The 13,322-nt window shown below is 50.6% G+C and overlaps 1 protein-coding gene across 1 annotated transcript in view; it reads left to right on the top strand.

The window, feature by feature from the left end:
• Nucleotides 1–13,065, top strand: part of Flt4 (fms related receptor tyrosine kinase 4) — a 45,379-nt gene extending 32,314 nt beyond the window's left edge. The window contains exons 25-30 of the mRNA XM_059269305.1: nucleotides 1,140–1,239; nucleotides 2,307–2,412; nucleotides 3,161–3,309; nucleotides 4,626–4,746; nucleotides 6,277–6,362; nucleotides 11,266–13,065. Coding sequence (XP_059125288.1) covers nucleotides 1,140–1,239; nucleotides 2,307–2,412; nucleotides 3,161–3,309; nucleotides 4,626–4,746; nucleotides 6,277–6,362; nucleotides 11,266–11,464 — 761 coding nt within the window. The 3' untranslated portion in view covers nucleotides 11,465–13,065. The remainder of the gene's footprint in view (nucleotides 1–1,139; nucleotides 1,240–2,306; nucleotides 2,413–3,160; nucleotides 3,310–4,625; nucleotides 4,747–6,276; nucleotides 6,363–11,265) is intronic.
• Nucleotides 13,066–13,322: the final 257 nt, after the last annotated feature.

The raw sequence follows: 13,322 nt of genomic DNA on the forward strand, positions 1-13,322 counted from the left end.
AGGATGAAGAAGGCCTCATGAAGGGCAGAAGAAGACAATGAGCAAAACATAAATGTCACCAAATGGCAGCCGTGAAACACGGTTACTAAAAACAGGAGCAGGAAGATTCTAGAAAGTTCAGGGGCCCCTGGTCTGCTGGGTGAGCCAGAGGGAGTGGGAAGGAGCCAGGCCACATGAAGAGGGGCTGGAATGCACCTCAGTGGGCTTAGCATGTATCAGGGGATTCTGTCTCTAGCAGGACACACACATCCCACAAATAAATAATAGAGAGGTGAGGTAGAGGCAGATGGCTTAGGAGGAGCAAGGGGACACCAGTCAGTGGTCCTCATGAGTTGGAAGTGGGCAAATAGGTGGGCAGGATGACCAAGAGATGCAAAAGGACTTCACTGAACAGGTCCTGTGAGGCTGCACCCCTATCCCAGGAACTAGTCTCACAAAAGCACGTTGACTATGTGGATGCTCGTGGTACCGTAGCAAACGGGCAACTTCACCAACTCTATTTTAAAGATTTATTTGTTTGTTTGTTTGTTTGTTTACTTGTGTGTGTGTGTGTGTGTGTGTGTGTGTGTGTGTGAGAGAGAGAGAGAGAGAGAGAGAGAGAGAGAGAGAGAGAGAGAGAGAGAGAGAGAGAGAATACGCCCAGCTGTGTGTGGGGTATATGCACTTGGGGGCCAGAAAAGGGTGTCAAGTGTTCTGTCTGTTCCTCTGAGACAGAGTATCTCCCAGAACTGGGGCTGGCATTTTCTTGGCTGGTCTAGAAGACAGAAATCCCCAGTGATTCCCCTGTCTCTGCCCCGCTTGGATCTGGGGCTACAGGCATGTGCCAGATGCCCAGCTTGTTACATAGGTGTTGGGATGGGAATTTTCATCCTCACGATTGCACAGCAAGTGTTCTTAACGGCTGAGACATCTCTCCAGCCCCTGTTCAGCCTCTTTTAATTAGAATTAACTAGAATTAATTAGTTGATTTTAATTAATTTAACTGGAATTCGGGGAGGGGTTAGCAGCCAGCCCAGCCCCTGGGTAGAGACATCATACTGACACTGGTGGCCATGGAGAAGAGAAGAAGGGACAAGATAGCCTGGGCTGGACCAAGGGCAGGCTGCTCCCCACCCACCCCACCACCTTTCTTCCATCAGGGGCCTCTCCATACCCTGGGGTGCAGATCAATGAGGAGTTCTGCCAGCGACTGAAGGATGGCACGCGAATGAGAGCCCCAGAGCTCGCCACCCCCGCCATGTGAGTCTCCTGGCTCGCCACACAACTGTTGGGGGCCAGGCATCAAGAGAGAAGTGTGCAGTCATGGGGAATGGCGAGGGCTGGTGCAGACCGCGAGATGGAAAGGAGAAAGAGAAGTTTACATGCATGGAGGAGGGTCTAAGAGCATGCATCGGGGCACTCAAGGGAAGGGGGTCATGGAGTTGTGGGACAGGGCATGGAATTCAAGCCCAGACAGAGCAGGCAGGCGGGAGATGGCCCAGGAGCATAACATCTGCGGTGGACACCGTCTCCAACACTGATCCATCCATTCATCCACTAACATGCCCCCAATCCTGGACTTTACTGCTGGGCCACCACCCTCAGGAAACCCAGAGCCTATAAAGCAGGCCAGGCCCCTGCCCCGGAGGATACACGCAGATGGTAGTCACAGAATGAGATGGGACACAGACATTCTAGGAGCACCTGAGAAGCACTAGAAAGTCAGGTGATCAGGGGACGAGAAGACACTGAAGTGGCACTTGAGGGACTGAAAAGAGCTAGAGAATGACGGGGACAGGCAGGAGGGACCACCAGCACTAAGTCTGAGGTGGGGACAACAGAATAAGTTTTAGTCCACGTTGTGACCCTATAACATCCTGGACACAGGACTCTTCATAAGGGAGGGGGAAGTTCAAGAGCAGACATCCCCGTCTGTCTACTCAGCTCTGGTGAAGGCCTTCTGTCTGCATCCCAGGATGGCAGATAGCATCATGCTGGGAGCACATGAAAGGGACAGATGACATGAGACAGGAAGCGAGGGAATTTACATACAACAGCCTGCTCTCAGGAGACTCCACCCCTCAAGACAGCATTAAGTCAGTCATAAGCCCCTTTGACCTCTCAGTGGGCCCCATCTCTGGAAGGTCCATCCCCTCAACAATGGTCAACCACTCTGGGCACCAAGCTCCCATCACATGAACTTTAGGGGGACACACTGCCTATCCCAACCGCCATAGCGATCCAGGCAGTACAGGAGTGATGGGGCCAGCTGGTGGGAGGGTCACGGTCCACTCAGACCACAGGTCAACAGCCAGCTGCCCCCACAGACGCCACATCATGCAGAGTTGCTGGTCTGGAGACCCTAAAGCGAGGCCTGCTTTCTCCGAGCTGGTGGAGATCCTGGGAGACCTGCTTCAGGGCGGAGGCTGGCAGGTGAGGCTCATCTTTGTCCTTTCCTGCTGCAACCCAGGGCCCAATCCTGGGTTCCTGCCTTGTCCGTCTTTCCAAGCCCCTCTAAGCCCTGGTCACCTGTCAGCTACCAAGCAAAGGTCACACATGTCTGACCCCAGGCCCATGGGCCTATCCCCCCACTGCCCACACCTCCATCTCACTCAACATGAAGTTGGGCAAACACCACCAGTGTCTACTCTAGCTGCCATAGAGATGGTCAGAGGTCATCTTTACCCACAAGGAGTCCCGGGCCGGCCCACACCGAGCCTGCAAGGCCATGCTGTCCTCAAACACGATAGTAGTCCATTCCTTTACCTCCTAGCACCGCTGAGCACAAAAACACTGGACTTGTGTATCCTCCATGTCTCCTTTCCCAGAGGTACTTCCTGAGGGTAGCAGCTTGGGACTGATTCCTCATGCTCTAGGACCTGAATTGAGGATGGCCAGCTGAGGCCTGGCCTGTCCCACTTGCCTGGACCTGGAAGGGCTGTTGGAAGAACTGAACAAGGCCAGCCCAGCAGGCTTTTAGCAACCTCCATGCTTGGCCTGCTGTGAACAAGTGTGCCAGGGCCCACCATGGGCCCACTTAATCCTCAGAGTACTCCACCACACACACACACAACCCATCCTGACCTTATGGCCGAGGTTGGGACCACAGGAGTCCTGAGTGCAGCATTAAGACTGAGGGTGAGTAGCCTCTGACCCTGGAAACTCCTCCCATTCCTGACAGGATGAGGAAGAGGAATGCATGGCCCTGCACAGCTCCCAGAGCTCGGAGGAGGGTGGCTTCATGCAGACATCCACCACAGCCCTGCACATCACCGAAGCTGACACTGAGAGTAGTCCTCCCAGTGTGCATTGCCACAGCCTGGCAGCCAGGTCAGTTTCTCTCTCCCCAGGTCTGGGCACAGGTCTGATGGTGACAGTAGTTTGGAGATGGCATATTTTACGAGTCCTCAAGGAAAAGCAACTTACAATGGCTAGAGCGATCTCTTCCCATGAGTGTCTCAGCGTGCTGCTATAACAAAATACCTGGGGCTGAGTGCTTTATAAAGAAAAGAGGTCCATTCAGTTCACATCAATGGAGATTCAAGAACATGGTATCCGCATTGGCTTATCTCTGGGGAGAGTATCGTGGCAGGTGGCATCATGATAGCAGATGAGGAAGAAAGCATATGGGGAGAACAGAAGCCAGAGGGCGCCAGAGGCCCTCACTACTCTCCTTACAACATCTCAGTCTCTTGAGAACTAACCAGGTCATCAGTCCATCTAAGACTGATGCTCCCATGCGCTAGACCCCCCTCACCTCAGTGCCTCCACATGAAGCTTCTGGCATACGGACCTTGGGGACACACCCCAGCCATATCTCAACCACAGCAACCGGCCTCCTCCAAATCTCTGTACTTCTCTCTCCTTCACCCCACTTTCAAGGGAGCACCCATCTTGAGCATTTTTTCTTTGGGGACACAAAGTAGAGTCGGCTGTGTTTGGGCCAAGACACCTCCTAGGGTGCAGTCTCTGTTTCATCTCCAGAGCATGTCCCCAGGAGCACAGGCAAAGCCCTAAGAGCAGTGAAGCCCACACACTCACCGTATTCAGGAGTGAAACAGCCTGCTTCTAGAATTCTGGATCCAAGGTCTCTTACCCTTGGCAGTTTACACCCCTAATATGTTGTACCATCCATGTTCTGACCAGCATGACAGAGAGGCTGGGGCTCCGGGCAGTGACACACCTGGGAACAGAAGAGCGAGCCGGCCCTTGCCAGGCTGCTTTCACCATGCCCCAACACACAGTGCACACACATGCATATGTGTGAGGGGCAGTCAGTGGTTAATAGAAGGAAAACGGCCCATCCTGAGGAGGAAGTCAGACCTGTCAATCAGCTCTATGCCATGCTCAGTCTGGGGGTAACCACCCAACTCTCCTTCCACTGCAGAGCTCCAGCAGTAGACTCATAGTTCTCTTGTACAGGAGAGAAAATGCAGGGCAGGGAAGGAACGAGGAGTATGCCAAGGTCAGCTGAGCTGTGCGATGAACACCAATATGGAATCTGAGGACCGGTCCAGACCTTGGACACAGGCCCCACCCAAACTCTGCGTCCAGCTGGAAGGCCTTTCTCATTGGGGAGAGGAGCAGCCTGAGAGGTGGGGGAGGCTAGGATGAATTCATCAGGACCTTCTGTGTCCTTCCCACAGATATTACAATTGTGTGTCCTTTCCCGGGTGCCTGACCAGAGGAACTCAGACTCCAGGTTCCTCCAGAATGAAGACGTTTGAAGAATTCCCCATGACCCCTACAACCTACAAAGCCTCCGTGGTAAGAGAAGGTGGAGAGAGAAGGGATGTGCACCTTAGATAGGGCCAAGGGAAGTTAAGAGGTGGGGGACAGCATCAGGGATTCCCAACACTAGTAACAGAGAAGCAAGCAATATTTTGTTTAATTTTTTATTAATGTGTAAGTTGTGCGTATTAACGGATGCAATGATATATCTAGGATGCACTGATAAAATGCAGCCTCCCTTTATCCACGTCCTCTCACTCTTCCCAACCTCTGTTAATGGCTGTTGTACTTCCAGGTCAACCATTTTTTAGGATCCACCTGAGAGAACATGCCGTACTCATCTTTCCGTGCGGTTTATTTCACTTCATGTGGTATCCCCCAGTTCCGCTCATTTCCTGCAAAGAACGGCGTTTTATTCTTCTCTGTGGCTGAATAAACCCCATTGTGTGCGCACACCACATTTTCCTGTCCCATCCTCTGTTGACGGCACCTAGGCTGGTAGTCACTCTCCTACTGTGAGTCAGGCCACAGTACACAGGCATGAAGGCGTCTCCTTGGGGAAGTCCTTGAAAATGTCAAGTCCAGGGAACACCTTAAGCTCTTTCGCATCTTGGTGGTCACTCAAAAGCTGTCCTTTCTCAGCTGCTGGTCATTCTCACACGTGGCCTCCCTGCCCGTTTTATCCCAGCCGTGTAGAAACCGTGGCTTTTAAAGAAAGAGATGGAGAGAGAGGGGAAAGAGAGGAGAGAGAGAGAGAGAGAGAGAGAGAGAGAGAGAGAGAGAGAGACAGAGAGAGAGAGCGCTCACATTCCAACAGCCTAGGCCACAGATGACCTTGTGGGTGGTGGTTGGCCCCACCAACCCAGCGAGTACACATGTCACTGAAAAGAGGTTAGGATGCGGGCACAGGAAGCTGGCAGGGGTCCACTCAGCTGTGGACCCCTTGCGTCCTCAGGTCAGGTCACATACAGTGGTGTTCTGGGAAGCCCAGCAAGTGCGTCTGTCTGTAAGGGATGAGATTGGTTCCCCAGGCCTGAGCTCTGATGGCCAATGGCTTGGAGTCAAGGCTACAGCTTCAGACCTAAGTCCATCCAGGAGGGGGCATGGATCCTGGACTCAGTGAGCTGTGGCCCCGGGAGGGTGGGTGGTAAGGTCATCAGGGAGGGGCCCTTGAGCAGACCACAGACACCTGAGCTTATGTCTCCAGCACTCAATGAAGACCTCTGGGAACAGCTCTGAGATTCCAGTTCCTGCCTCCTAGGGGACTCAGAATGAGTACATGCTCAGCCTATTGCCCTCCATTCTGGAGTGTCCCACAGGCCAGACACAGCTCCTCCCCTCAAGGTCTCCACCATCAGGCCATGGCTTCTCCTTTCATGTCACAGATGTGACCCTCTCTGCACATTCTGATGGGCTGGAGACCGCTCGCCTAACTCAGTTCCCATGGGGACAGGTATAAGGCCAGCAAGGCTCAGGTTCCTCAACACCTGACTAGGCAGGCACACAGCTTCCCTGCAGGAGGGCCTCACATGTGGCCCACAGGCTTGGCTGGTTCTCTCCCCACAGGATAACCAGACAGACAGCGGGATGGTGCTGGCCTCGGAGGAGTTTGAGCAGATAGAAAGCAGGTGTAGACAAGAAGGCAGCTTCAGGTAAGGGCCTCCAGAAGCGGCATGCCATCCTCGGGAGGGCCCTGAGCGGGAACCTGCTGATGCAGCCGGGGCCTGGCAGTGCTCTGGCACTCTTGCCCAAAAGATTGTGTGCCTTCCTATTTTCTCTGTGTCCAAAGTGAGCTTCTCTGAGACCCAAACCACTGCTCCACCCAGTGCTCTGCCCCATCCCCACCACCCACCATGCACCACCAAAGGGGTGAGGACTGCTGTGGAAATCCAGATCTCCACACTTCCTTAAAAAACCAGTTCCTTGAGGAGTTAGAATGAAGGCACTCAGCTCATGCCTGTGATGCACCTAAGGAAGGGAGGGAGGAAGAGAGAGAGAGAAAGAGAGAGAGAGAGAGAGACAGAGAGAGAGAGAGAGAGAGAGACAGAGAGAGAGAGAGAGAGAGAGAGAGAGAGAGAGATCTATGTGTGTCTCTGTGTGTTTGTGTCTGTGTGTATGTGTATCTGTATCTGTGTGTGTGTCTGTGTCTATGTGTCTGTGTCTGTTTCGATATGTGTATATGTATGTTTGTGTGTGTCTGTGTGTGTCTCTGTGTCTCTATGTGTCCATGTGTGTCTGTGCCTTTGTGTATCTATATGTGTGTTTGTCTGTGGGTCTGTGTCTGTGTGTATGTGTATCTATGTGTGTGTGTGTCTGTCTGTCTGTCTGTCTGTGTCTCTGTGTGTGTGTGTGTGTGTCTGTGTGTGTATCTCTGTCTCTCTCTCTGTTTCTGCATCTATGTGTGTATATGTGTGTTTGGGTGTGTGTTCTTGACATCATGCCGAGCAGAACCAAGCCTGAGCCACAGCAGAAGGGGCAGCTGGGGACAGTCCCATGAAGAAAGTTCTAGAAGATAATGACCCTACAGAAGTAAGATAATGTCCATAATTCAGAGAGAGAGAGAGAGGAAGAGGCTAGAAGAGGAGGAGAAAGCCATTTGCTCATTGTAGAAACTGCACCTCTCCAGAACAGCAGCAGAGGGTGCTACTGTTTGCCCAGGTTTCCCTGGAAATGCTTCATGAGGAGCCATTAAAAGGAGCAGCAAATCACTGGGCAGGTGCATTCATTGGGCTGGTGAATGTTCCCCAAACATTACGAGGACAGACTGTGGATGGGAGGGGTCTATAAGGGAAGAAGAGGGAGTTGACTTGCTCTGGTCCTTCCCACCTCTTTGAACCCTTGGACTACACTCTTCCCATGGGATGTCAACTCGTCCTCACTTCCAATTACACCATTTTTTCAAGCAACCGTTCAGGATGCAAACCCCACGATCTGCAGAGCCATGTTCCCCCAAGCCTAGGGGTGGGAGGAGATCTTGAACAATGTAAGTTAGGATTGGGCAGCATGACCCAGGGAAAAGGACAGTTTGCCTGTGTTGTTGGTATAAAGCAGGACAGGGTAGAGGCTCTGGGAAGGATGTGATCAAGGGGACCTGAGGTGAAACTAAAGAAGTGGGTCTGAAATGACGCTTTTGGATGAGGAAACCTAGAAATCCATCAGCCTCCTTTTACCTTCTGCTGCTGTCACGGCAAGCCTGAGCCTGGGCAACTTAGAGCGAGCAAAAGTCCTTCTTGTAGCATGGCCTCACAGCACCACTGAGTCCCCTAGAGGGCAGGAACTGGTAAGAGTAGGGTGAAAGATGACCCCAGTTTTTATGACATCAGTCCACAACATGAACCGAATCACCTTGCCACACGGTTGCACTGAGGATGGACTTTCCGGCTTATGAACTGTGAACTGTTGAGGCCATCACCTCTGTGGGGATAAACCTGCTACTTCTGACGTAGGAAATGCCAGCATGAGTAATCACAAAGACAAAAACACACATTCTCTCCAAGTTACTGCAAAACTAAAAGGGGAACACAGCAGGATCTTCATTAAAAAATGAAGGCCCAGTGGCGATGGCAGCGCACTCCTTTAATCCCAGCACTGGGAAGGCAGAGCCAGGCAGATCTCTGTGAGTTCGAGGCCAGCCTGGTCTGCAGAGCGAGTTCCAGGACAGGCAACAAAAATACACACAGAGAAACTCTGTCTCAAAAAACCAAAAAAAAAAAAAAAAAAGAAAGAAAGAAAGAAAGAAAAGAGAAAGAAAGAAAGAAAGAAAGAAAGAAAGAAAGAAAGAAAGAAAGAAAGAAAGAAAGCTGAGGCTGGACAGATGGCTCAGTGGTGAAGAGCTCTTTCTGCTCTTGCAGAGGACCCAGGATTGGTTCCCCTCACCCTCACGGTGGCTCAGAGCCATCTGCAAATCTAGTTCCAGAGAATCTGACACCCTCTTCTGGCCTCTATGGGCACCTCACACACATGGTACACACATGCAGGGAAAACACTCATACACGTTAAATAAAAATAAATAAATCTTAAAGGAATAAATCAAACACAGTATACCAACGAGAAGGAAATATGTAAAGAAACAAACACCACACCAAGAATCAGAAATTGTATAGCTCAGAATACAAATGGGTAACACAGGAAAAAAAGTGAAAAATAAATCTTCTTAAAATGAAGACCAAGGTACTCCAGGGACAATAAAAATGACTAGATATATAATGGAAGAAATGAAAAGAACCAATAAGCTGGGCAATGGTGGTGCACACCCTTAATCCTAGCACTCAGGAGGCAGAGGCAGGCGGATCTCTGTGAGTTCAAGACCAGCCTTGTCTATAGAGAAAGTTCCAGGACAGCCAGGTCTACACAGAAAAACCTTGTCTCAGAGAAAAAAGAAAAAAAAAAGAACCAATAAAATGAAACTAAACAAAATAAAGAGATAAAAGGATCAGAAAAAAATAAATGTAGAAGGTGAGCAAAAGTATGGTATGTATAAAATTGGAGCCTCCTAAAGAAACTGTTGGCAGTGTGAATAAATTAATATTTGTCTTAAACTTGTAAGCTAAGAACAAGCTTTTGTTTTGATATAAACAAAAAAGATATGAATCTACATTTTAGAAGTATGCCTGGGGACTAGAGAGATGGCTCAGCAGTTCAGAGTACTCACTGCTCTTCCAAAGGACCTGAGTTCTGTTCCCAGAACCCGCATCTGGCAGCTCATAACTCCCTGTAACTCCAGCTCCAGCAGCTCTGATGCCCTCTTCTGACCTCTGAAGGTACACACACATACATAACATACATAAACATACATATACACACATAAATTTAAATTTTTAATTTAAAAAATTAGGTCTACCTAAAGAAATTGACCTAGAAGAGTAAACTCTGGAATATTTCCTAGAACAATTTGGTTTTAAAGATAAATATTCTGGGGCCAGGAGACGGCTTAGTCAATAAAAGTACTCACCACTAGACCCAAGGACCTGAGTTCCATCCTCAAGACCCACATAGAAGGAGAGAACCACAAGTTGTCCTCTAATATCCACATGCACATGTGTGTCTGTCTGTCTGTGTCTGTCTCTCTGACACACATACACACTAAATAAATAAATGTAAAAAAATAGAGACCAAGTTACTAATGATAAAGAAAAAAAGGTATCAATATTTTCTTGTTAGCACCATGCTACAAAAAAGCAATAAATCACCATTTTATAAAAACCTCAAAGAAACTGAGAGTGAAGGGTGGAGCCCCGCAGGATGATTCTGGGCAGGCAAGGGCTGGAGTCTTCAAGTCCTCCTAGGCCATAGTAAAAAGCTAGGATTCTTTTTCTTTGTGTACATGATGTGCATGCATTTGTGTATCGTGTGTGTGTGTGTGTGTGTGTGTGTGTGTGTGTGTGTGTGTGTGTTCAGATGCACATGTATGTGCATGCCTATGGGAACCAGAGTTGACATGAGGCGTCTTGCTCGATCTCTCTCCGCTTTACTTACTGAAGCAGTACCTCTTGCAGAATCCAGAGCTTGCTAATTCAGCTATTCAGCTAGCTTGCCCCAGGCATCCCCCGTCTCTGCCTTCATGATCACTGAAACTGCCGGCGAGCCACTACATCTGCCTGGCTTTTGCTTTTACAGGAATGCTGGGGATCCAAACTCTGGTCCTCGTGCTTACACAGTAAGCATTTTATCCATTGAGCCCTTCCCCCGGCCCCAAAGCTAACATTTCATCCCAAGAGTGATGGAAGGCCCTGGGAGGGTGTGGCAGGGGAAGACCTCAATGTCATATCTAACCTAAAGGATCTCTCCAAATACCTTCCAGGGAGGGAAGTGAGGATGGATGTAGAGACAAATAACCTCTGAGTTGACAGTGATGCTTACCCTGGAGTAGGGGTCTGGGGGTAGACAGGTGTCAGTGGAAGTATTTTTCGGCTAGAATGGAGGACCTCTGGATGGACTGGACATGAAGACCGAGAACAGTCAAGAACCACAGTCAGGTGCTTGACCTGAGCTAGAGAGAACACTGATACCATTTGATTGAGACAGGCAAGACAGGAACAGCCGTCTCGGGAGCCCACTGCTTCAGAGTGGGCCGTGAGCAGGAAGGCGGGGCTGAACCTTAGGTGCTTTGTGGTGAGGTGAGAAAAAAGTGGAGGGAAAGTAAAAATCCTAAGGAAGCAAGTATCAAAATTTCAAAGACAAAAGAGGACTTTTCACTAAGTACCCTGCACTCCCTGTACATGGCAGCAGAGGGCACTATTCTCTGTACTGGTTTTCCTAAAACCCATCAGAAGAAGATGCGTCAGGTTTACCTGCCCACGGCAAATAGATTCTCTTGGCCTAAAGCAGCAGGGTTGAGGGGATGAAGTTGGCCATTTCCAAGGCCCTGTGTCCAGGCTTGGGGCAGGAAAATTGCCCCTGTCACATCAGATCTGTCTATTGTGTGGCTGATGTCAAATCTGCACCTCAAAGCCTCTGCACATGCATCGTGCGCTGCTTGTCTCTGTGATTCCAATCAGACCCTGACTCAGGGTCCTCTCGCTGTGCTTATTAAGACGACCCTCCCTGTCTTGACAGCTGTAAAGGTCCTGGCCAGCACACGGATATTCCCAGAGGACACCCTGACCCCCAGGGGAGGCGGCGGCGGCCCACCCAAGGGGCACAAGGAGGCAAGGTGTTTTACAACAGCGAGTACGGGGAGGTCTCCCAGCCATGTAAAGAAGGCGACTGCTCCCCATCTGCTGGCTCCCCCTTCTTCACAGACAGCAGCTACTAAGGAAACACTCGGCAAGGCCTCCTACCCCTTGCGGAAACCAGGCTCTGACAGCTGGGCTAGAAGGCATCCCTAGCAGGGCAAGGCTGGAGGCCCGGGCTAGGAATTCATCTCTAGCTCCAACTCTGGAGTTTTCTATTCCCCCTCTCCAGCCTCCCTAGCCAGGAAGAGTCAAACTCAGACACAAGGGCTCCCTTGAACTCTGCACCATTCCTGTGCCCCTCATCAGACAGTCATCCACACCCTCACATTCAGTTGCTTTAGAGCTCAGGATTGGCAGATGCTGGCCCTCGAATGAGCACTCTGGCAGAGAACCCTTCTCCAGCACCTGCTTTCATTACCCTGGTGGATGGCAGGGTTCTGATAAAGAACGCATGTGTCTGAGAGTCACACAGAGGACCAAGGTGGAGTTAGACCACATAGCCTCCACGTCCTGGCCCAAACACGATCCCCTCCACTTGAAGTCCCCCACTTCCATCTGTCTTCCTGCTTCTTTCTCCTGGCCCTCCAGGGCTGAAGAGAGAAGATGACATTTCCATCTCAAAGCCCCTCAGGAGGAATGGAGGAGTCCTCTAAACTTACCTAACAAGTTCATGGCAGCTGTGTGTGCGCAATGACAAATCACAATGAAGCCGCACCTCTGCCCTGAATGTTAGAAGATCCTCGTTTTATCGGAAGGTGCAGATGCTGCTGTGAAGAATTTATTCTCCAAAGAGTCATGTGGAAAGAAGCCCAAGGACACCCTTCTGAAGCTCCCAACAACTGAAGGGGGTCATAGCATGCCAGTCACTCCAGTTCTCAGTCTCCCTCTTGAAGGCTCCCAGGCTCCACGTGCATGGCCTAGAACCTGAGAAACTGGCTGGTGTTCTGGACCTCCCTTGAGCCAGGATCTGCTGATTCTGTCAAGGAAGGCTGGCACAGAGGACCACATGGCCTGGGGCCATTCCGCCATCACTCCATGTCCCCAGGCTACTTGGAGGCCCCTGCCTTCTGCTAACCATATACTTGGACCTGATACTTATACCAGAACAAACCACACTTTTGTCCTGAGACACCGCTCCATGGAAGCTGGGGCCTTCCTGTCCAGAACCTCTCCAGCCCGGCTCACACTGCCCAACCATCACTACCAGAGGAAAGCCTCATGAAGATGAGTCCCATCAACCCCCAGCCCCACCCCAACAAGAACGCTTGCAGGACAGGCGAGACCATACAGCAAGCAGGGGCTTGCTCAGCAGACCCTCCCCACTAAGTGTACTGTTCTTCTATGATATGCTGAATGCATGTATGATTCTAGTCTTCTTTGTGCCCCCTCGGCCCTCCCCCACCCCCATCCCTCCACACCTAACCTGTCTGTGGGACTGAGTCTCAAGCTTGCCCTAGTGGAGGTAAGAGAGACTGTTCTCTCGGAGGACCAAAGGCTGCGGTGGGGTTGCAGAGCCCTCCTCAACCCTCCCCCACGTGTGTGTCACCTGTCTGCGTCACCTCTCCTGACTTCTAACTACACACGTACAAAATGTACTGGGGAAGAAAATGTACTCTGCCCCTTTAGGCAGTGTTCTCAGAAATGATCTAAGATATTTAACGAAAGATAATAATAAATTTGATGCCAGTCCTTGAGTTAAAAATGAATGGGTTCTAAATAAGCTGTCTGTTAAATTCTGGTCTATGTCGTACAGCCCCCAAAGGCCTCTGGGCTCAAAGGAAACATGGTGTGGTTCCTTGACAAGGCTGTTCGTTGAGCCTGGATCCCCATCCCTCCCTAACTCAGCTCACATTCCCGAAAACTGCCAGCAGAGGGCGCTGAGGAGGCATCAGGATGCCTGCTCGGCTCTCACCTAGTCTGTCTTTTGTTTTGTTTGGT

Source organism: Peromyscus eremicus, chromosome 8a (assembly GCF_949786415.1).
Source record: "Peromyscus eremicus chromosome 8a, PerEre_H2_v1, whole genome shotgun sequence".
Classification (NCBI taxonomy): Eukaryota; Metazoa; Chordata; class Mammalia; order Rodentia; family Cricetidae; genus Peromyscus; species Peromyscus eremicus.